The sequence below is a fragment of the Sus scrofa genome, chromosome 13 (assembly GCF_000003025.6).
Source record: "Sus scrofa isolate TJ Tabasco breed Duroc chromosome 13, Sscrofa11.1, whole genome shotgun sequence".
NCBI classification, from domain to species: domain Eukaryota; kingdom Metazoa; phylum Chordata; class Mammalia; order Artiodactyla; family Suidae; genus Sus; species Sus scrofa.
Window position 1 is genome coordinate 68,854,131 of NC_010455.5, and position 23,472 is coordinate 68,877,602.

Genomic DNA, 23,472 nt, shown 5'->3' on the forward strand with positions numbered 1-23,472 from the left:
TGGAAGCAGGAGGTGGGGTGGAGAAAGAGAGGAAAGGGTGGGCTTCAGGTCCCCATCTCTGCTTCAGCCAGAGCAGACCTTTTAACTGCTTGACACAAGTTTTTGGTTTGGTAAAGAATCCTGCTCCCCAGGGGGAAAGGGAGCAGAGGAGGTTGAAAACCACCCATCCTGCTTTCCGTGGCTGAACCCAGCCCAGAGTTGTGTGTGGTCTCCGCAGGAGGGCTCACTGCAGCCAGGCCCCAGGATCGTGTTTGGAGTCCAGTGCCATTCTCACCAAGTCCACCTGTGGTGCTGCCCATCACTCTCCATCTTCATCTTTTTCCCCTCAGTTAGGAATTAGTGCTGATGTGATTTGCCATTCTGCCGCTCTCAGCCTAGGATTTTCAGATAGGGCTGTACCATGCTTTGCCTGCATATCTCATAGTGCTGCCAGATGACCTCAAGGCCTTGGGCTCAAAAAGCTGGAATTAATGAACAAAAGGAGGCACATTAGGTGGGTTAAGACCAGGACTCAAGGGCAGGGAAGGTCTCTCTCTTGACCTAGATTCCTGAGTAGTCTGATCCCCAGCCTTAGCTGAGGAGGTTCCTCCTGTGCTGGCCCACAGCCCCAGTTCCAAGACACTGAACCCTAAGGCACGCAGTTTTCAAAGGCGGTTGTTGCTCTTGGAGCTGCTATTCTCTTTTATTAGATCCAGTCAGAAATGAGTTCACCTGTGTGAAAACCCCAACTGTGAGGGAGCCTAGCTTCAGGTGTTCATTTCCATCTCAAGGAAGAGCAAGCAGGGTTCCCCTCTGTCATTAAAAAATCAGACGGTCCACACCTTCCCACCCTAGAAGACACATCTCTAGTGCTCTGGGGTCTGCAGTCCTGCTCTTTCCTAGCCTTGCTCCTGGGAGGCTTTGGAAGATGATATCGCCTCCTCATATGGCAGTGTCCGGGCTGGGGCTGCACAAGCCACCTTCATGGGAGGGCGGGAGTTAGGTGAAATAAGGTCCAGGGAGGGCTGAGCCTTACCTTGCCTCTTCCCATGGGACTGGTTGATGGATTGGGCCACATTACCGCTTTTAGCCTCTGTACTCCTGTACAACATTTGGCAATCTGACAGCCTGGCCAGGGCTTTTCTTTTTTTTCCTGTTGTTTGTTCAACCCTGAGGGCTACACTCATCAGCATGCCATGGCCCCTCATAACCTCTTTTGTCTTCTGTTGATTAGAGAGGAACATAATGACATCCTGGCTGTTGCTGATTGGGGACAGAAACTTTCCTTCTACCAACTGAGTGGAAAACAGGTATGCGGCTCTGTACAACTGTGGGAGATACAGTTTCAGTTGTGCCTGTTTTAGTCTGTTGTCATGTTTGGAGATTATATCATTAGTAATTATACTCTCTTTTTGTTAGCTCCTATTTATTGTGCATTTACTGCGATACCTGGTCCTGTGCTCAATGCTGTACATAACTTTATCTCATTCAATTCTTACAAAGCCCTGTGAAGTAGCTACCTTGTTTATCAACTTTTTAGAAATGAGTAGACAAGACTTAGAGTAGTGGTGTTCCCATCGTGGCTCAGTGGTTAATGAGTCCGACTAGGAACCATGAGGTTGCGGGTTTGATCCCTGGCCTTGCTCAGTGGGTTAAGGATCCGGCGTTGCCGTGAGCTGTGGTGTGGGTTGCAGATGTGGTTCGGATCCCGCGTTGCTGTGGCTCTGGTGTAGGCCAGCAGATACAGCTCCGATTCGACCCCTAGCCTGGGAACCTCCATATGCTGCGGGAGCGGCCTAAGAAATGGCAAAAAGACAAAAAAAAAAAAAAAAAAAAAAAAAAAGACTTAGAGTAGTGAAATAAATATTATGCCCAAGGTCCTGCACTGCTAGTAAATGGTGGCACCTGGGATTGAAACACAGCTTGGTCTCTAAAGCCCTGGTCTTAGTCATGACCCCAAGTTCCTGTAATTGCTTTATTCATTTTATTTTCATGAGCAGCCGCTAGGCCAGCTCTTCGTATGTTAGGAGCTGCTGTAAGTCAATGCCTCTCCTGTGCGAGAGCTCGCAGGCTCTTGTTGGCGTATCGAGTAGGGACGGGCTCCACAGCCAGCAGTCCCAGTGCAGTGTGATATGTGGCAGAAGAGCTGTACAGAGGGACAGGTGTAAACACGCAGAGATGACAGCACTGCTTGGTGGAGACAGGAGATTGTTTAGAGGTGACCTTTGAGCAAGCCAACCAGGAGTTTGCCAGGCAAAGGAAACAGTATCTGCAAAGGCAGGGAAGAATGAAGTTCAGGGAGCAGTAAGTTGTTCTGGGTGACTGGATCCCCAGACTTGTGGATAAAGATGGAGTTAGGAAGATGGGGACATGATTGTAAAGGACCTGAATAGTGTGAATAAGAAGTTTCAACATTGTATGCTGTAAGTATTCAGGAGTTGTAGATCCAAATAGGGAGTGACCTGGTCAGATTGCTATTTCAGAAGAATTTCTTGTTTCTATGGAGAGTGGATTAAAATAGAGCCTGGTCGTAGGAAAACCTGTTAGCAGGCAGGAGACACCGAGGATTAGAGTGAAGGTGGTGGGGGCAGCTTGCACCACATCCAGGCAGGTGAGAACTATAGCCTGTTCAGTGGAACCTTTGTTTAATAGCATTGTTATTCTGCAAAGAATGTCCTGCTGGAAAGGAAAGTTTTCAGGTAGTATAACTTACCTTTGGCACCATTTCTTCTATCTCATCTTACTTTTGGTCATTTCTTTTATAATTAAATAAAGAAAAAAAAAAGGTAGTGGATAGTGAAGTTTTCTCGGTTTCCCATGGCTGATTTCCTGAAGCCCTCATTTTTATTATTTTGTATCTAGCCCTGTCTCTATATATTTCTCCATTTAATGTATGTAGATCATTATTCAACAGATATTTATTGGCATATCTACTGTGTACCATAAACTGGGTGTGGGTATTGGAAGTCCTGGAAACAAAAGTCCTTGCTACACAGGGAAGGAATGGGGTCTTTTGCTGTGGTGATAGTGAGACTTTCAGCATGGTGGTCAGGGCCAAGAAAAATATCTTGCATGTACGCAGCTCTAGAGCTTATGTTCTGGCCCATAGTTTTTAAATGATAAACAACCTCACTCTCCTGAGATAGCTTATTTGGGGCAATAAAATTGTTTCCTTAGTAGTGTAGTATCTTTTACATCTGGAAAGATTTAGAATTAAATATAGGGTGATGAAGTAGGTTAAACCTATACTTTTGTGTTAGGCTTGAGTATAATGTATATTTTTTGCATTTTAAGTGTTGTAATTTTTTTTTCTGTCTTTTCAGGGCCTCACTGGCAGCATATGGAGGTTCCCAAGCTAGTAGTTGAATTGGAGCTGCAGCTGTGGGCATATACCACAGCCACAACAACGCAGGATCTGAGCCGAGTCTGCAGCTTACACCATAGTTCATGGCAATGCCGGATCCTTAACCCACTGAGTGAGACCAGGGATTGAACCTGTGTCCTCATGGATACTAATCAGATTCGTTTCTGCTGAGCCATGATGGGAACTCCTTAAGTGTTGTAATGTTTAAGTGAATCTGGCTTAATAATAATAACAGTGAACATTTATTGAGTTTCAGGAGTTGTTTAAACTCTTTATAAGTTTAACTCTTTTAATCCTTATAACAACTCTATGAGGGTATGTACTCTCAACACCACTTTACATGAAAGAAAATTGAGGCACAAAGAGGTTCAGTAACTGCCCAAAGATGGATCACACAGTTTAGTTAGTGGCCAGGTCTGGACTGGAACCCAGCCAGACTGGTGCTGGAGTCTGTGTTAGGCTCTCTCTCAGAGTTGTCTTGTGATGATCAGTTAAAAGTTGTAGTTGAGGAGTTTCCATTGTGGCTCAGTGGTAAAGAACCCAACTAGTATCCATGAGGATATGGGTTCCATCCCTGGCCTTGCTCAGTGGGTTGAGGATCCGGTGTTGCCATGAGCTGTGGTGTAGGTCACAGATGCAGCTCGGATCTGGTGTTGCTGTGGCCGTGGCATAGGCTGGCAGCTGTAGCTCTGATTCGCCCCTTAGCTTGGGAACTTCCATATGCCATACCTGCGGCCCTAAAAAGACACAAAAAATATAATTGATCAATTTTATTCTTCTAATTTTAATTGTAAAGATATAAGAAATTTTTATTAAATACCTAAGCAACATTGGAATGTTAAAGAGATTTATTATATTTTTTGCCTTGAGGCTGTGGGGGAGCTCACGGAACTTCTTAACACTATACATCTGTCCGTTCTGTCACCAAATGGGGAAATTTTTGTTTTCTTTTTTATGGCTGCAGTTGTGTCATGTAAAGTTCCCAGGCTAGAAATTTGGGGAAATTTTGGTTAATTCTGTAAATAATTTTTCTCTTCCATTCTCTTCTGTCCTTCTGGGACTCCATTTACACATGTTAAACCTTTTAACATTGCTCTCCAGGTCACCAAGGCCCTGTTCACTTTTTAAATCTTTTTTTCCCACTCTGATCTTGAAATTGGAGGATTTCTGTTGCTCAGCCTTCAACTTTACTCTTTTTTCATTTATAATATTTTCAGTAAGCCTATCCAATGACTTTTTGTTTCATTTATTGCGTTTTTCTATTCTAGAGTTTCCATTTAGTTCTGTCCTATTTGTTCATTCATTACAAGTGTATTTCCCCTTATATTCTTTTTTTTTTCAGTTTACTGTTTTTTTAAATTTATTGTTTATTTTATTTTATTTTATTTTTTATTGTTATTTCCCTCAACACACTTTTTTTCCCCACTGTACAGCATGGGAACCTAGTTACACTATTTTCCCTCATATTCTTTTTTCTTTTTCTTCCTGCGGCATATGGAAGTTCCTGGGCTAAGGGTCAAATTGGAGCTGCAGCTTCTCCATAGGCTGTGCCTATGCCATAGCCAAAGCAACTTGGGATCTGAGCCACATCTGCTACCTACATTGATGCTCTCACAAAGCTGAATCCTTAACCCACTGAGTGAGGCCAGGGATCAAACCTGCATCCTCATGTATGCTAGTTGGGTTCTTAAACTACTGAGCCACAATGGGAACTCCTCTTTCATATTCTTGACTATAGCCGTAATGGCCATCTTAAAGTTCTCATCTCCCAGTTGTATTATCTGAATCATCTTGGGGTCAGTCTCTATTGATTGTTCTTTCTCTTGGATATGGTTCACACTTATCTGCTTTTTGGAATTTGGGGTTATATTCTGAACATTGTGAATGATCCGTCATAGGGACTCATTTCTGCCATGTTCCACTAAAGATTATTGTGTAGTTTTTAAAAATTTCTTTCTTAAGCAGGTAGTTAATAATTGTATCTTTATTGTGAATGATCCGTCATAGGGACTCATTTCTGTCATGTTCCACTGAAGATTATTGTGTAGTTTTTTTTTTTTTTTATTTCATAAGCAGGTAGTTAACAAATTGTATCTTTCCAGTATGGGCAGCAGTTGGATTCTCTGTTCATTTGTTCAACCTTCACTAGGCTGTTTGGTATCTGCCCCCCATGTATATAGTTAAAGGGGCTGCAGATATTTAGCAGTGTATGTGCATCCCCTCTGTATCTGTGTGCTCATCTGTCAGGGTGGTGACAGGGTCTGCCCATAGGCAAAAAAGCATTTAAAAAAATGAGGAGCTCACCTAACACCATTCCCTTCCAAGTGCACTTGTGTCTTAAGACTTTGCTTCTGGTTGCTCTCCAGAGTCTCCAGGTACTTGTCATTTATAGTTGTCCCAGAGGTTACAATGTTACCTGTAGGAGAGTTGGTGGGAGCTCTTGAGTGTTGTGGAAGCTACAGGCCTTCTGTCTATATGACTCAAGGTTTTTCAGTTTTCTTATTAGAGTTCCTGTCATTATGTAAGTTTGAGGGAAATTTGATTATTTGAAATTTGAAATAGGCATTTGAAATTTTTCAAAATAAAAATGGAATATATTAATCATTGAAGTTTAAATTACTTTAAGGGAATTAAGGTGTAAATGAGGTTGACTAAGCGTTTTTATGGGCTGCTCAAAATTGAATTCAGTAAAATTTAATCAAAGGCCTTTTTCAATTAGTTGTTTACTCTTATTAGAATTATAAATAGGAAATAGTTGTAATTTTTTATTTTTTGCTTTTTAGGGCCATACCCATAGCATATGGAAGTTCCAGGCTAGGGGTCAAATCAGAGCTACAGCTGCCGGCCACATCCACAGAAATTTGGAATCTGACCTTTGTCTGAGACCTATACCACAGCTCATGGCAAGCTGGGTCCCCAACCCACTGAGCAAGGCCAGGGATCAAACCCTCATCCTCATGGATACTAATCAGATTTGTTTCTACTGCCCCATGATGGGAATTCCCCAAAACTGTTGTAAATTGAACTTAAAAACTTAAGGAGAAATCAGGTTTTTAGAGTTATTTCTTGTGTGTGTGTGTGTGTGTGTGTTTTAGGGCCACACCCATCGCATATGAAGGTTCCCAAGCTAGGGGTCAAATAGACACTGCAGCTTCCAGCCTGCACCATAGCCACAGCAATGCCAGATCCAAGCCACATCTGTGACTTACACCACACGACAACACTGTATCCTTAACCCACTGAGCGAGGCCAGAGATCAAACCCACATCCTCATGGATATTAGTTGGTTTTGTTACTGGTGAGCCACAGTGGGAACTCCTAGAGTTATTTCTTGAATAAAGTGATTATTAGTTTAATAAAGGTAATCAAAAATAGTCTGTTTAGGAGTTCCCGTCGTGGCGCAGTGGTTAATGAATCCGACTAGGAACCATGAGGTTGCGGGTTCGGTCCCTGCCCTTGCTCAGTGGGTTAATGATCCGGCGTTGCCATGAGCTGTGGTGTAGGTTGCAGATGCGGTTCGGATCCCATGTTGCTGTGGCTCTGGCGTAGGCTAGTGGCTACAGCTCCAATTCGACCCCTAGCCTGGGAACCTCCATATGCCGCGGGAGCGGCCCAAGAAATAGCAAAAAGACAAAAAAAAAAAAAATAGTCTGTTTAGTCACAGAAGGCTCACTCAGAGGCAGCAAAAGACTCCAGTGACAAGGGGCCTGGGCTTTATTGGAGTGACATCAAATTGTGTAACTACAGAGCAGTGAGAGAAACTGGGAGATGTAAGCACAGGGCCATGGGAGCATAAGAAGTGGGTCTGAATCAGGCCTCAGGTGGGTGTGGAGACTGGGATGTTTCTGGGGGATATGACACCTGGCAGAGAAGAGGGAAAGGGCACTCTTGGCCAGGGATGGGGCATGTGGAGAATGGCACCTGTGACATCATGGAGGAGTGAAAGAGCAAGGGCCACCTAGGAAACTGAGAAATTTGTTTTGTTTGAGAGAAGGATCTTGGGAACTGAGCTTAGGAGTTTAATCTTCATCCTAAAAGTGGAGGGGACACTACCAAAAGTGGAAAGACAGCACACAAGAAATGGAAGAAAATTTTATAAATCATTTATCTGCTTCAGGACTTGCATCTAGAATATGTAAAAAACTTTTACAATTCAATAATAAAAAGAACCCAATTCACACTTGGAAAAGGGATCTGTATAGACATTTCTTCAAACAAGATATACTTGTGGCCAGTGAGCACATGGAGAGATGCTCAACACCATTAACTACTGGGGAGATGCAAGTCATACTCACATGAGACACCATTCACACCCACTAGGAGCCCTTTATTTTTTATTATTATTATTATTTTTTGTCTTTTTTGCTATTTCTTGGGCCGCTCCCACGGCATATGGAGGTTTCCAGGCTAGGGGTCGAATTGGAGCTGTAGCCACCGGCCTACGCCAGAGCCACAGCAACGCGGGATCCGAGCCATGTCTGCAACCTACACCACAGCTCACGGCAACGCCGGATCGTTAACCCACTGAGCAAGGGCAGGGACCGAACCCACAACCTCATGGTTCCTAGTCGGATTCATTAACCACTGCGCCACGACGGGAACTCCTAGGAGCCCTTAATATACTACTCGTATGAGTACAGAGTAGTACAGTCATTTTTCAAAAGTCTGCAAGTTCCTGAAAGGTTAAACATGAAGTTAATATATGACCCAGCAATTCTACCCCAAGGTATATATATGTAAGAAAGATGTCCAGGAGTTTCTGTTGTGGCTCAGTGGGTTAAGAACTCAGCTAGTATGCAGGTTCAATCCCTAGCCTTGCTCAGTGGCTTAAGGATCCCATGTTGCCACAAGCTGCAGTGGAGGTTGCAGATGCAGCTTGGATCCTTCATTGCTGTGGTTAGGCCGGCGGCTGCAGCTCCAATTCAGCTTCTAGCCTGTTAACTTCCATATGCTGCAGGTGCAGCCCTGAAAAGAAAAAAAGAGAACATATGTCCGCATAAAAATTTGTACACAAATATTCATATCAGTATTATTCATAATAGCCCAAAATAGAAACAACCCAAATGATGAATGGAGAGTATCCACACAATGGAATGTTATTCAGCAATGGAAAGGAATGAGGACTGCTAAATGCTGTAAGGATGAACCAGTTGCAAATGGGCACATATTGTAAGATTCCATTTATATGAAGTGTCCAAAATAGGCAACTCTGTAGACACAGGAAGTAGATTAGTGGATGCCAGGGGATGGAAAGTGGGAGGATTGGGATTGACTGCTTACAAGTATAGGGTTTCTTTTTGGGGTGTTGGAAATGTGTCAGGTTTAGTAATGATGGTTGCACTACCCTGAATATATTCAAAGGCAATGAATTGTACACCTTAAGTCGGTGAATTGTGTGGTATGTGAAATACCTTGATAAGTTTGTAATAAAGAGAGGATGGGTGTAGTTTCAGAATAAAAGATAGTTTCAAAAAATTGAATAGACTTAGTTGTGTGGGAAAAAAAAAAAAAAAAAGCTAAGGGGGAACCAAGAACTCTAGCAAGGTCCTGAGGAAGGTAGGTGTGCGGGGGGAAAGAGCATCCCATCCCAGGCTCTGGTTGGCCAGGAACAGTTGGGCTGGACTGGGGGAGACGCTGGAGGGTTTGGCTGGGTGGAGGGGTAGGGTGCTTCAGAGGACTGGCTGCCTTCAGGATGGAATCAAACAGGGGAGAATGCTGGCCAGCTCTCCCCTGCCTTCTCAACTCCCTGCTACAAGTTGGAGGGATTGTGATTATTGTGGATTCAGAATTTGGATTTCCCTTGCTGTGTTCTCTTTCCTCAGATTGGGAAGGATCGGTCTCTGGACTTTGACCCATGCTGCATCAGCTACTTTTCTAAAGGGGAGTACATCTTGCTGGGGGGGTCAGACAAGCAAGTATCCCTTTTCACCAAGGATGGAGTGCAGCTTGGGACTGTTGGGGAGCACAACTCCTGGGTCTGGACGTGTAAAGCAAAACCCGATTCCAACTACGTGGTAAGATGAGCACGTTCTTTTGTTGGGCCATTGCCTAAGTAGTCCCTAAACATCACTGTGTTTAGCCTGTTAGGTCCTTGATGTGTGTTCCTGATGTTTTCTCCACAGAGAGCTGGGAATTGACACTCTCTTTCCCTGCAGGTGGTAGGCTGCCAGGATGGTACCATTTCCTTCTACCAGCTTATCTTTAGCACTGTCCACGGGCTCTACAAGGACCGGTATGCCTACAGGGACAACATGACTGATGTCATCGTGCAGCACCTGATCACCGAGCAGAAAGGTACATGGCAGCTGTGGCCTCTGCCCTCAGACACTGGGAAGAGGGGCAGGTTGTGAGGGCTGTTGTCAGGGCACATGGAATGGTAGGAAATGCTTCTCCTTGCTCTTTGGGAAACATCAGGTCCTGCTTTTTTTCTTTTTTGTGGATTTTTTTTTTTTTTTTTTTTTGGTAGCAGGGGTGCGTGGAGATGATGTAGATGTCTTTGAAAATCTAATGAAAGCAATAAACCCTCTTTCTCAAAAAAAAAAAAAAAAAAAAAAAGCACAGACTCAGAAAATTTTGTGGATAATACTGAGAGAGGGACGTGGCCTCCCTGACTAAGGAGGATAACATGTGGCAAGTCAGAGTTGGGGACTGACCTGCACGGGTCTCTGCGGACCTTTTACTCTCTGGTTATAGTCATTTCTGGGTACTTCTCCCCTGGGCTCCATCTCCACTTGCCCACTGACGGGTCCTTCCCCCAGAGATAAGCAGGCAGTGGGGTGCCAAAGACTTGGTCAGGAGATCAAGATTCCAGTCAGTCCCAACCTTAGTCCCCTCTTTTGTCCATCCAAATGGCCATGCTGGTTAAATGGGCTGAGAGTCTACTTATTTCAAGTGCATCTGTATCCAGATGTGCTGGCCCTGGCTGTGCCCCGTGTCTAGGGATCCAGGTTGAGGGTTGTCTTGCACATTCAGATGGTATCCTCTGGTGGAAGATTCCAGCTCTGATGGTGGGGGTGCAGCTGTGCGGGCAGCTCCCTGGCATCTTTCCCAAGGACACTCTCTCTGCCTGGCCTGTAGCGGGAGTGTGAGAGCCTATAGTGTGTACCAGAAACTGCCTTCAGTTCCCTGTTGTCGAGGGGTGGTGGGTGTGGAGTGGCGAGAGGTATGGGCAGTTAGATGGGCTCCTGATCATCATGGGTCCCAGTGCCCTGCTGAGGAGTTTAGGTTTATGCTCAGCAAATGATATTATTAAGAATTTTACTTTCACCCTCACTGTAAGCTTTGGATCACAAATACTGTATACAACTTTGGAACTCAGTGTTTAGCAGAGCTGATTGTACATATTAGACATTATACTATAAAGATTTTTTGATGAGAGCGTCTCCTTTAATTGCCAGTAGCATTAAGTAAATGATAGCTTTTAATTTCTCTGCCTTCTACCTTACTTAACAACCTCTTGCTAGAGGTAGATTTTTTTTTCCCCTTTGGCAGTTCGGATTAAATGCAAAGAGCTTGTCAAGAAAATTGCCATCTACAAAAATCGATTAGCTGTCCAGCTGCCCGAGAAAATTGTCATCTACGAGTTGTATTCAGATGACTCCTCAGACATGCATTACCGGGTGAAGGAGAAGATTGTTCGGAAGTTTGAATGCAATCTGCTGGTGGTATGTGCCAACCACATCATCCTCTGCCAGGTAGGCTGCGCAGCTCAGAGGGGGCTTCCTCTGCGACAGGCTCCCCCTAAGGATGGGGTCACAACTCTCAGCTTTAAAATTGGTCACTAGGAAGCCAGCTCAGTGGGTGTACATTGCTTTCATTATGTTGACATTTAGATGAGTCAGACCCTACCAGAAAGTCCCAGGACATAAATGGGAAAATATTTTTTTGTATTACAGAGTACTTTGTTAAACTGGAATCACATCTGTTTTAATGACTTAAAGCATACATTGATATCCCACAATTGAAGATCAATTTTGGGGAAGTAAACATAGACACATAAAAATTTATGATACCTTTTAGTTAAACAACAACAAAAAAATACATGGTATCAACTCAAAATAGTAAAGGAAGTTTCACTTTCTCAGAATTCTTTTCACAGAAAAAAAAGTTCTCAACTAAGAGCTTCCTAGGAGATGTCTGGGTTAGTGCTAAGAGTCTGGAAAGACCTTGAGAGAAGGCCAGCCCAGCATCTTTCTTGGAAGTAAAGGTAAATTTGGTTTCACGAAACTAGGCCTGTTGAAGTGATAAAACTAGAGTTCCCACTGTGGCACAGTGGGTTAAGAATCCAACTTCAGTGGCTCAGGTTGCTGCAGAGGCATGGGTTCAATCTGGCATTGCTGTGGCTGTGGTATAGGTCACAGCTGTGGCTTAGATTCGATCTCTGGCTTGGTAACTTTCATGGGGAGGCCATGTGTGAAGGTGTAGCAGTGCCAGTCCTGGGGTCTAGATGGGCTTCGTGGATTCTTAGTGTGGAGGTATTTTTCTTTTTCCTTGTCTTTTTAGGGCCATACCTGTGGCATATGGAGTTTCCCAGGCTAGGGGTCGAACCAGAGCTGCAGCTGTCAGCCTACACCACAGCCACAGCAATGTGGGATCCAAGCCGCATCTGCGACCTACACCGCAGCTCATGGCAATGCCAGATCCTTAACCCACCCAGTGAGGCCAGGAATCAAATCAAACCTGCATCCTCGTGGATACTAGTCAGATTGGTTACTGCTGAGCCATGATGGGAACTCCACGAGGAATACTTTTTCTGTTGAATATCATGCAGAGAGGCACTTATTTTTTAGGAGAAGCGGCTGCAGTGCCTGTCCTTCAGTGGAGTGAAGGAGCGTGAGTGGCAGATGGAGTCTCTCATTCGCTATATCAAGGTGATCGGCGGCCCACCAGGAAGGGAGGGGCTGTTAGTCGGCCTGAAGAACGGACAGGTGGGTGCTCCCTTGCATCTGCCATCAGGCTGAGTATTTGCAGGCAGACACTGGCGACCAGACTAGTTTAGACCCTGAGATGGGTTCCCAGGGCACAGAAAGCGCTCTCTCCCCATCCCTCCCACCCCCACCCCGGCACAGGCACACTGGAGGGCTGCCCAGACTTCTGTTTTATGAGGATAGGTTCAAGCCGAAGAAGCAGTGGCTCTCTTACTCCTAGCATGCCACCTGCTAGCAGAGTGGGCACTGCACCCTCTTGGCTGCCTGTAGAGTGGGTTAGTGATTTAAGGTCACCCAGAAGGTGGGAGATTTACTGGAGTAAATTTCAGTTTCAGTGTCTTGCTGGAGAGGGAGGCAGAGGTCATTCCTTAAGTCAGATCCCTACTAGAGCAATAAACAGATTAAGGTGTGGGTTCTAGCCTGTGTCCCAGAGGGTGCTAGTCGTCAGGCTACTGTGAGATGTGCTAAGAAAAATGGACCCCTTGCTCAAGTAGATGGGGAAAATCTAGGTTACAGAAAGTTAAACAGATTTGTGTATATGTCTTCTTTGCTCAAAATAAGAAAAGTTCTAAGTGGGTTACATGAAAATTTGAAAGTGAAAATATAACTGCATTAGCCTGAGAGCCAAGCTGTCTAGCACATGGCTCATGGCTGAGGCTTGTTGGGCCTTTCCTGGGGACGGAAGTCATGGAGTATGAGATGAGCAGGGCGGCAGAGGAGCAGCACCGTAGGGACAGAAAGCCAGCTCCTTCCTCTCAGTCAGCTGTCACTTCCAGTGTGAGGCCGGAGGCCCCGGGCTTTGTGGGCAGGCAGACCTGGGGTCATGTTCATCTTTACCTGCTCACTAGCTGTGTGACCCTGGCAGGTCACCTCACCTCTCAGGGCTCAGGTTTTACAGAGGAGGAGAATACCACATTTCACAGGGCCATCAGAGATGGTCCATGGTAGCTGTCTTCCTCGTCACCATCACCTTGCTCTGGTTTCACAAGCTGTCTTGACAGTGTTTATGAGCGCCTTTTGCTGTGTTACATTGTGATTTGGGGCTCGCTAGTGGTATCTCCTAGCCCTGCATTTCTGGAAATGTTGTTAGCAGTCCCTAGTCAAGCAGTCGTTCCAGTGAGTTGGTTGTGTGTAGTGTGACCTCAGATGGACCCCCACTTCTGGTCTCCTGTGGATAAATCCCCCTCTCTGCCCGTTGATGAGTTCTTTTTCCCCCGCACAGAGCATCTGGTGAAGTTGGTGGTAGCTGTTCCCTTAGAGCAGCCTGGCGGTGTTCCAGGGTGTTGTTGCCATGGTGCCTCACACTTTTTCTCTGAAATCTCACCAGATCCTGAAGATCTTTGTGGACAATCTCTTTGCCATCGTCCTGCTGAAGCAGGCCACAGCCGTGCGCTGCTTGGACATGAGCGCCTCCCGGAACAAGCTGGCCGTGGTGGATGAAAACGATATGTGCCTGGTGTATGACATCCACACCAAGGAGCTGCTGTTTCAGGTGACGTCCCAGGGTGCCCAGGACAAGGTCGTCAGATGAGAGACCCTTCCCGCACTTCCCAACCCAGCATGAGGGGCTCTCACTGTTCCCAGGCAGGACTGAGGGGCCCAGTGAGGTGTAGAGTGTGGGGAAGTCCCCGAGGCCTGACACAGCCTGCCCCTCCTGCAAACAGGCCGCAGGGACTGGGCGAGCCTTGGGAACTTTAGTTTCCCCATAGGTAAGATGGGTCAGTTACAGCTTACGTAGTTACTGTGAGCAGTATGTGAATAGTATGAAATTTAAGTGGGGCACATGTGGACTCTCCGTACGTGGCTTAATGTGAGAACAATTCTTTTGAAAAAGTCTGCTTCTCACCAGCTGGAGTCCTGCCTGTATGTTCAAGTGCCCTGTGACAGTCAGGGGCCAGGGTTAGTTGCCTCATCTGAGAGGAGGGAAAAGAGAGGCAGCCCTCTTTCTACTTATTTCCCAAGGACGCGGGAAGAGCTGGCAAAATGTGTAGTCCTCTGAGGGGGTGGGCATTGCTTCCACACCATTTGGTCCTGTGGCTGGAAGAGGTGTGTCATGGGAGAAGAGAGCCCATGGGCTCTATGCCCAGCCTGCTGGCTTTCCGCAGAAGCTGTTCCAGGACTTTTCAGGGCTTTCTAAGTGGTCAAGGCCATTTGCCTGAGGCAAGTTCCTCCCAGAGCCGACACCCCCTGATGGGTTTCCTTGCCCACTGCAAGTTCCCCTGTGTTATGGGCAGACAGGGGTTCCTTTATCAGGGCTCCTCCTAGTTCTCAGCAGCAGAATCAGCAAGGGTGCACGAGTAAGAAGCTGCTATGGTCATTGGGAAGGGGACACAAGGTGCTTCCCTGGATGATAATCCCCACCACCACCTCCATCCCTTGGAGGCAGAGTAGTTTAGAAAAAAGAAGGAGCACAGGCTTTGTCTTCAGGCAGACCTGGCCCTACTCCTGCCTTCATCACTTACTGTGTGATCTCAAGCAAGTTAGTGACCTTCTGAGTCTCAGTTTTTCCTTACTTCTGAAATGCAGCTAGGAGTTCCCATTGTGGCTCAGTGGTTAATGAATCCAACTAGTATCCATGAGGACACAGATTTGATCCCTGGCCTTGCTCAGTGGGTTAAGGCTCTGGTGTTGCTGTGAGCTGTGGTGTAGGTTGCAGACTCATCTTGGATCTGGCATTGCTGTGGCCATGGCGTAGGCCGGCAGCTATAGCTCCGTTTCAACCCCTAGCCTGGGAACCTCCATCTGCCATGAGTGAGGCCCTAAAAAGACAAAAAATAAAGATAAAAAAATAAAAAATAAAATGGAACTAGGATTTGCCCCCTCACAGAATTGCTATAGAACTAAACAAGATACCAGAGTACCTAGTCCAGTGCCTGGCACTCGAATCACTTCCCCTGACACTGGTCATTTGCGCCCTGGATGGGTAGATTAGCAGCCCCCAGGTGTGAATCTGTGTCTGAGCCTCAAGCCATTTAGAAGTGGAAGGGCGTGTATCCTCCCTGCCCCTGTGAGCATTCCTCAGGAGGCTGGGAGACCTAAGTGTTCCTACTTATCTTTCTCCTCTCCACTGCCCTGGCCCTCTGGGATTAAAAACTAAAACAGCTATATTGTTTTTTTTCTCATTATAAAAGTAATCTATGCTCATTATCAATGATTGAAGCCTTGTAAAAGATTCTAGGCAGAAAGGTATGAATATCTGCTGGTCCCTGGGGCTCCAGAGCTAAGCAGAAGCCTTTAAGGGAAAGCTGGGGGAGAGTGCTTCCAGCCTGGCTGTAGTTTTACATGTGTGAACTACATGCAGAGACAATATTTTCTTTCTTTTTTTTTTTTTTTGTCTTTTTGCCTTTTCTAGGGCCCCTCCCGAGGCATATGGAGATTCCCAGGCTAGGGGTCTAATCGGAGCTGTAGCCACCAGCCTACGCCAGAGCCACAGCAACGTGGGATCCCAGCTGCGTCTGCAACCTACACCACAGCTCACGGCAACGCCGATCCTTAACCCACTGAGCAAGGCCAGGGATCAAACCCGCAACCTCATGGTTCCTAGTCAGATTCATTAACCACTGAGCCACGACGGGAACGCCAGTATTTTCTAACTTTAAATATAATTCACTGTTCTTTTTGTTACTGTAACAGACGATAGGTGCTCATGACCAAAAGAAAACTTCAGGCAAACAAAACATGTAGAAAATAAAAATTACCCACAATTCCACGCACTCCCAAACAATCACTGTTAATTCTTTGGAATAGAGCCTCTGTTTTTGGCCACACCCCTGGCGTGTGGAAGTTCCTGGGCCAGGGAGTTGCGACCTGAGTCACGGCTGTGGCAGCGCCGGATCCTTAAGCCACCATGCTACAAGGGACCTTCGGGGACTATATCCCTTTAAACCTTCCATGACTAGCTTTGTATACTCTTTCTTTAATAGAACCAGAACCTCCTTTTCTGATTTTCTCACTTACTATGTAATGGTTAATATTTGGGATAATAAACTTTTTAAGTAATGCTTATTACAAAATCCCAGCACACACAGGGTAAAGAGGAGCCTGCGTCTATGGCTTGTCAGCCTCTTCTGATCCCCTTCTTCTACTCTTTCTCTACATCCCACTCCCTGTTAGCAGCTTAGCATGATTCAGGCTTTAGTCAGAGTACTTGACTGCATGTACGAATGGTGCCCACACCTGGGGGTGTCAGCCTTGCCATCCCTGTCCTTCAGGAACCGAATGCCAACAGCGTGGCCTGGAACACCCAGTGTGAGGACATGCTCTGCTTCTCTGGGGGAGGCTACCTCAACATCAAGGCCAGCACCTTCCCTGTGCACCAGCAGAAGTTGCAGGGCTTTGTGGTTGGTTATAACGGCTCCAAGATCTTCTGCCTCCACGTCTTCTCCATGTCAGCTGTGGAGGTGCCACAGGTAACCTGGGGCCCATCAGCTCCTCACAGGGGAGGGCGAGTGAGACCAGGAAAGCCAGGCTCCTTGCTGGTGCTTGGGAGGGGGTGGCAAGGACAGAGGGAAGAGAGAAAAGAGTGGCAGCTGTGATATTCTGGAAGGCACTCTGAACCTGAACCGCAACCCTATCTCCACCCCTTGCAGCCTGTGTGTCTTTGGGCAAACAGCTCAACCTCCCTGATCCCCTTTCCTGGGAGGGGCGGAAGTATTGCTCCTGCAGATGAAACCTCGGATTTACTTTACTTGCTTTACTGAATGTGATTATAAATAAGACAGAGTTTTAATCACTTCCTTTCCCTCCATCTTCTTGTTAACCTAACATTTACATCCTGCAGACCCATCACTTTGTATGAATTATTGGCCATCAGTTAGCAATCTGGCTTTTCCACTCAGCAGTCTGCTGGAAGCATGACTCTTCCTCAGTACATGTGCTCCTCTGGCATTTCAAATACAGAGATTGTGGATTCACATGCAATTGTAAGAAGTCATACAGAGAGCCTTAGTACAACTTGCCCAGGTATTCCCATTGGGGACAGTTTGCAAAACTACAGCACAAATTTATCACCTGTGTAGGTGCATGGTTCTACTGCCACCAGCTCATGAGATCCCTGGTGTTGGATTGCCCTTTGTTATAACCACACCTCCCTTCCTGCTGCCCTGCCCCCTCCCCTCATTGGTTTTTTAGTTTGTTGCTTTGGCTATAGCATGCAGAGGCTTGATTTGGGATCTCAGTTCCCAGACTGGGGATTGAACCTGGGCCTAAGCAGTGAAAGCGCTAAATCCTAACCACTAGACCACTAGGGAACTCCCCAATACCACTTGATTTTAATGACTACTTTTTGTCTTATCATATAGATCTTCCATAACTTAACCAGTACTTAGAGTTGGATAGTCATACTGTTTACAGCTTTTTTGCTATTGTAGATAGTGGGCGTCTTTCTAGCTAAGTCTTTGTACCTATCCCAACTTAGGTCCTTGGTATAAATTCCTAGAAGTGAAATTAATGGGTCAGAGGTCGGTCATGTCCTTGGAAAGATTCGTAGGTCTGTCTCGACTGCCTTGCAGCTGGGATCCTATAATCTGCACCCCTTCACATACCTCATCTTCACTCTCGCCCCCTGCTATTGCTCCTTGTGAAGGGTAGGGCTGGGGTCCACTGCTCCCTCTCAGCCGATGTTACCCTTGTTACTGCTTCAGGAATCAATAGCGCCTGGTATTGAGGAGGTATTCAGTAAGCAATAGTAGAATTCAGATCTGAGGAACAGGAAAGAGAAAAAAGAAAGCCAGAGAACGAAGGGAGAGAGTTGGGTGGGGGTGGGGCAGGAGGGGCAGGGAGAGCAGCCCCACTGACTGTTCCTCGAGGTCCTAGTCGGGTCTGCATCCTGCACTGGCCCTACAGCCTCCAGAAACCCAGCCTTTGTCCATCCAGCCAAACAGGCCATGCTGATAGAGTTTTCCTCCAGGACTGCTATTCTGGCCTCAAAGATAAATGCACTTTGCTGCTCCCTGACTTGGGCCGACCAAGAGGAGCCAGAGGGGTGGCCTGGGCTTCCTCTTGCCAAGCCCTTAAGTTTCAGAGCCAGAGGGCCCTCCCCCACCTCTGAGGCTGCACCAAGGCCATCCTGCTGATGCAGCAGGTCAGAATTGCCAAGGGTTAGGAAAGGCAGCCTGAAGACAAAGGCTATTTATCTGTCGCCTCTGCCTCCAGCCATCCTGTGGTTTTGGCCTACAGAGGAGGGAGAAAGCATCAGGCCCACTCTGGGGATTTCTGGTTTCCTTTCGAAATTTACATCATCTTGTGCAAGAATTGGTTAGTCAGGGCTGCCAAGTAGGGCGGCAAGCCCTCTCGGGCTTCTCAGGGCCGTGGTGACTTCATGCTTGGAATGTAGCAGTAAGATAAAGTGGAGCTCAGTGGGCATTTGTTTGGTTAGGGTATTTTTAAAACTACTGTTCTCATATTGTGCCTCGCAGGCAAACCTGAATTGTATGCTGATTCTGTTGTGCCTGTCCCATCCCTGCCATGGGCTTTGAGCTTTGACTCTGCTGCCTAAACCAGCTGTGACCTTGAGCAGCTCCTTTCACTCTTTGGGCCTCACTTTTCTGTGTAGTGGAGCTAAATATAAGATCTTTCAGGTTTTGTCTGGCCCAATTCCTATTCCCCTTATTATTATCAATCTTAAAATAGCAAACACTACAAAAAAACTAAATTAGAACAAAGGGTGCTCACTGGAGGAATTAAGAAAGGAAAGCTCTTTGTGCCTGGGGAATTTGAGAAAGCTTCCAGGAGGTGGCGACATTTTATCTGAGCTCGGAAAGATCTGGAGAGAAGCAGCTAGTGTGTCTGGAGCAAAGGGAAATGGGAGCCCTCCTGGAGTCGGGAGATGGGGAGGAGCTGGTGCTGGGAAGGTGCAGTGGGGAGGGGGCAGGCCCATACATGCCAGCCCCTTCCCTCTTCCAGAGCACTTGTGCCTGCCCCAGTAGCTAGAAGGGCAGGGCATTACAGCAGAAGCTAATCAGCTTACACCAAATCACACAGCAAAGCTGTGGCTGCTCCCTGGCTCCTCCCATGCTGCCCCCTCCAAGCAGGAGTAGGGGTGGCTCCGAGAAGAATGTGAGCGTTCAGAAGCGATTTTGCTGGCTTGCTGTCAGAGGGTAGAATGGCTTAAAAAGAAACAAGTTTCCTTCAACTTCAAAGATAAAGGTCCCAAATGGAGAAAACAGCATGTCCAGCTCCACATGTGGCAGCCATTATCAGAGGTCCTGGCTGATTGGTGTCCACTGCCCCAGAACCCAGAAGGAGGTGTGCAGTTTGTTTAGCACTTCTGACTGCCTGAAAACAGGCAGGGCCTCTGGTCAATGAAGACCCCGGGCCCAACTCACACATGTTCTCGTGTGCGTGTGTCCACACGACACATGCACACACGCACACACCCCCTACCCAGGAGGCAGGGAGGAGCCAGAACTTGGTCACGCTCCCCCGCCCCTGGTCCATCCCCAGGTCTTCCATGTGCCATTTCTGTGTCTTTGGCAGATCAGTCACCCTCTCAGTCTCCAGGCAGTGGTCAGGGAGCAGCAATATCCACTGCACAGGGCTGTTGAGACTGATCCTAAACTACTTTGTAAACCTAAAAAGAGAAGTTTTTAGGACCCATTCAGATATCACGGTGAGGCAGCCGTGTCCCACCAGAGGAATAGCAAGAAGGTTCCCAGTGCCAGGACCTAGGAGGGGTTGCCTTTCTTGGAGTAAGGAGGTTTCTCGGTATCTTTGCAAGAGGCCACTCCAGGGCCCTTCTTCACAGTGACGTTCATTCCTTCAGCATCATAGGCTGAGGGCCTGCTGAGGAAGGTAAGTATGACCCGCTGCCACCCTCAGGTTGTGCACAGCCTTGGGGGATAGGCTTGTAATTAAAACACAACATGAGGTTTAGGACAAGAGGCACAGGGGAGGCTCAGGCCCCTTCCCTGGAGGGGTCAGTGAAGACTTCCAGAAGAGATGACATTTAAAACCAAGCAGGTACTTTGCAGAGGGTGAGGTCTTATGATACGGCCAACCTAAGGGGTAGAAATCCATGCTGTGGAACACGGTGGCTCTGTGGTGTTTGGCTGTGAAAGAGATGGCAGAATGGAAGGTATGTGAGCTGGGCCAGGCTGAGGCCGAGCAGTGTGCTGATGTGGCGCCATGGCCCTGTTCTGCCAGCGTAAATAATGAAGTTGGTGCACACAGCCAGCTTCAGGCCTCACGTGAATCTGAGTTCTTTGGTGGCTCTGAAAGCAGCTTTCTTTCTTCTGGATGCCGTCCTGCAGTCTGCTCCAATGTACCAGTACCTGGATAGGAAGATGTTCCGGGAAGCCTACCAGATTGCTTGCTTGGGTGTGACAGACACTGACTGGCGTGAGCTGGCCATGGAAGCTCTAGAAGGATTGGAGTTTGAGACAGCAAAGAAGGTAAGCATCAGTCAGCATGAGCTGGGATTTGGTCCTCGAAGGGTCCCTTGAGGAGGCCAGAGGGGGTCCAGGTGATGTGTGGATAGGCAAATGCCCCCTGTCGTGGGCTCAATTTAGATTGACGTGGGCTGAGATCCCAGCTCAGCCACTGCCCAACTGTGCAGTTGCTCATCTGTAGAATGAAGGTGATGACAGTCCCCATCCTAACGTGATAATGACTGTAAAGCCTGACACAGAAGGGCCCTCTGATGGATTCTGGCTGCCTGTCTTGTTAGCAGTCATCCAGGCACAGCACCCAACCAGTGGGTGCCTTTATCATGGGTATCAGCACTTACTGGTATTAGGTCGTTAGTTACACAGTGCTGGTTTTCTCGGCACTCTGCTGAGTGCATTGGAAGAAATAGTCAAGTTCTCTGATTCTGACCACAGCGTCACTCCACTCAGATGTTCATGGCATGAGTCACAGCCTTGATTCTTGGTCGTTTCCTGGCCTCATCTAGTAAAACTAGAGAGATGGTTAAAAACATTTCACCCTTTTCCACACATTGGAAAAGCCCAGCTCCATCTCTGAGATAGGTTTTCATCTGGAACCCGAGCTGGGGAAAGGAATGGCTTGAAACCCCTCTCCTCTGTTCCTCTCTCCCCTCCTCTTCCCTTGTCAGGTCTTCTTTTTGCCCATACTCCTGAGCTGGTGGGGAAGGAGTTGCAGACGTGTGTGGTGTCCACCCTGTGCTGGGGCGAGGCTTCTAGGCAGGAAAAGAAAGTGGACGGAGGCCAGGCCAGGACCCAGCAGCCTGGGTGGGGAGCAGCTCTGTCTGCTTGGGCTGGATGACCCCAGGCCAGCTACGTCTCTGGGTGCTTCGGTCCTCCCGTTCCCACAGCGGGCACAGTGAAAACACCCCCGCCATGCCTGCACAACGCAGTGTCACAAAAGGGATTTTAAAACTGCCAGTGGTTGTACAAATGCCAGGCATTATTAAAAGTAAAATCATCACACTGTAATAATTTTATTTTTAGATCTATTAAGTGTCAGGAGGATGGTAACAGAGGAGGGCTGGAAGAATGGAGAGGAGAGAGGAGGCAAGTCCAGGAAGGCACTTCCTTCTGCCCCACACAGGAGTGCCAGGAGGGGAAAAGGGTGATAGAGGACTCCTAGACTGTTTTTTTTTGTTTTTAGCCTGGAATGAAATTAGAAGTCTTCCTTAGAGAGTGTCATCTGCTTACACCCAGGCACTCAACCTCAGCCTCTTGCTGGTATCAGCCAGCCCTGCCAAGCACGGTACCTTGGGCACATCAGGTGTCAGCACGTGTTTGAAGGACAAAAACTAAACTGGAATGACCCTCCACATGTTTAATGACACTCCAACTCTGTATCCCCCAGATACTCCCTGAGAATAGAAATTACTGTGTTAAGCCCACAAGATTTTAACTACAGACTAAAACTTGATCATTTTTGCCAAATTCCAAGTGCCCACCTTTTCTTTTTCATCTGCTTTGCCAAGTCACCCAAGTACACTAGGAGGTACCGGTGTCCCCACTAGATGGCAGAGGAGAGCTGCTTAGTACGTGGGGATGCGGCCCTGCTCCGTGTTCCCACACTTCCCTTGGCTTGAGGTTATCATGGCCTTGTGACTCTGACCACTCTGACCAAGGCATCCTTGACTCTGCAGAATGTGTCAGGGCTGAAGGAACTCGGAAACAGGTTTCTCACGGTGGCAAGTCCCAAAATCCTAGCAGAGCAGGATTCCTTGCTAGCTTGTCCCTGTCCCTGGCAGCATGGCAGCAGGGAGGGTTCAGGCCCCCGGCTGGGAGTTCTCAGAGCCAGGCCTGAGACCTTGCGTGCTCCTTCTTTCCTTTCTGCCACTTTGCTCCAATATATCTGGAGACCTACTGCCTGGCAAGAAGGTATTCTGAGCCCTCCATCCCTTGCTCATGTGGACCCTGCCTGACCCGTTCAAGGGATCCCTCTCTTGTTACTGCTGTGCAAGGCTCTACTTCATCCTGCTTCCTGCTGTGGCCCATGCCCAGTGGGTCTGTGTTCTCCAGGGCGTCTGGTTCATTGTTATATAGCTCTTAGCTCAAGGAGGTTCCATGATCTGTTTAATCTCCTTGCCTCCCCTTTTAGAATATTCCGAGGGGGATGAGGGCCAGGTCCCCAGCCCCTGACAGGATGCCTGGCCCTGAAGGATGAGATGATGAAGTCACATTGTGGTCACCTGTGAGGCAGCCAGAGGCCAGATGACTTGCTCATTTCCCCATTTCTTTGGATGGAGGATGTTGTGCAGCTAAGTAGGGACACATGTGGCCAGGATTGTCATTGTGCTTTTTAAACTCTGAGGGTTCCTGGACCTGGACATTCCCCCAGGTGTGTGTCAGCCCACTTCATAGAGGGCTGTGTAAAGGAGCATGCCTGGATAGAAAGGGCAGCAAAGCCACTAAAGATCAGCCTGACGTGCAGGGTTATGCTCCTCTAAACCACTTGCAGAATCTGATAGCGCCAAGATGCTTAGCTAACTTCAATTGCCAGTGGAAAACTGCCTCAAAGTTCCTAGCAGCCCATGGGTTAAAGTCTCTGACATTACTGTACTTGTAGGATTTCCCTAAGAGTTTGGCTTCCAGGGACTGCAGTCCCTGCCTCCCCCTTCCTTCCAGAAACCATCTGTGTCCTTTGTCTCCCTCTGTGCCAGCACCACGGGCTCTGGGCACCCTGTGTTTGTGCCCCGCTGGTCAGTGTGGCTGTCCCTGGTCACTGAGGTGGGTCTGCAGTCTCTTCCCAGGCAGTCTCGCCCCATGGCTGCCACCTCAGGGCTCA

General features: G+C 47.5%; 1 protein-coding gene across 1 annotated transcript in view; it reads left to right on the plus strand.

Moving 5' to 3' along the window:
- IFT122 (intraflagellar transport 122) overlaps positions 1–23,472 on the plus strand; it is a 73,353-nt gene that overhangs the window by 25,421 nt on the left and 24,460 nt on the right. The window contains 8 exon segments of the mRNA XM_021069363.1: positions 1,214–1,289; positions 9,166–9,357; positions 9,499–9,637; positions 10,835–11,037; positions 12,133–12,270; positions 13,598–13,762; positions 16,482–16,679; positions 20,520–20,660. Coding sequence (XP_020925022.1) covers positions 1,214–1,289; positions 9,166–9,357; positions 9,499–9,637; positions 10,835–11,037; positions 12,133–12,270; positions 13,598–13,762; positions 16,482–16,679; positions 20,520–20,660 — 1,252 coding nt within the window.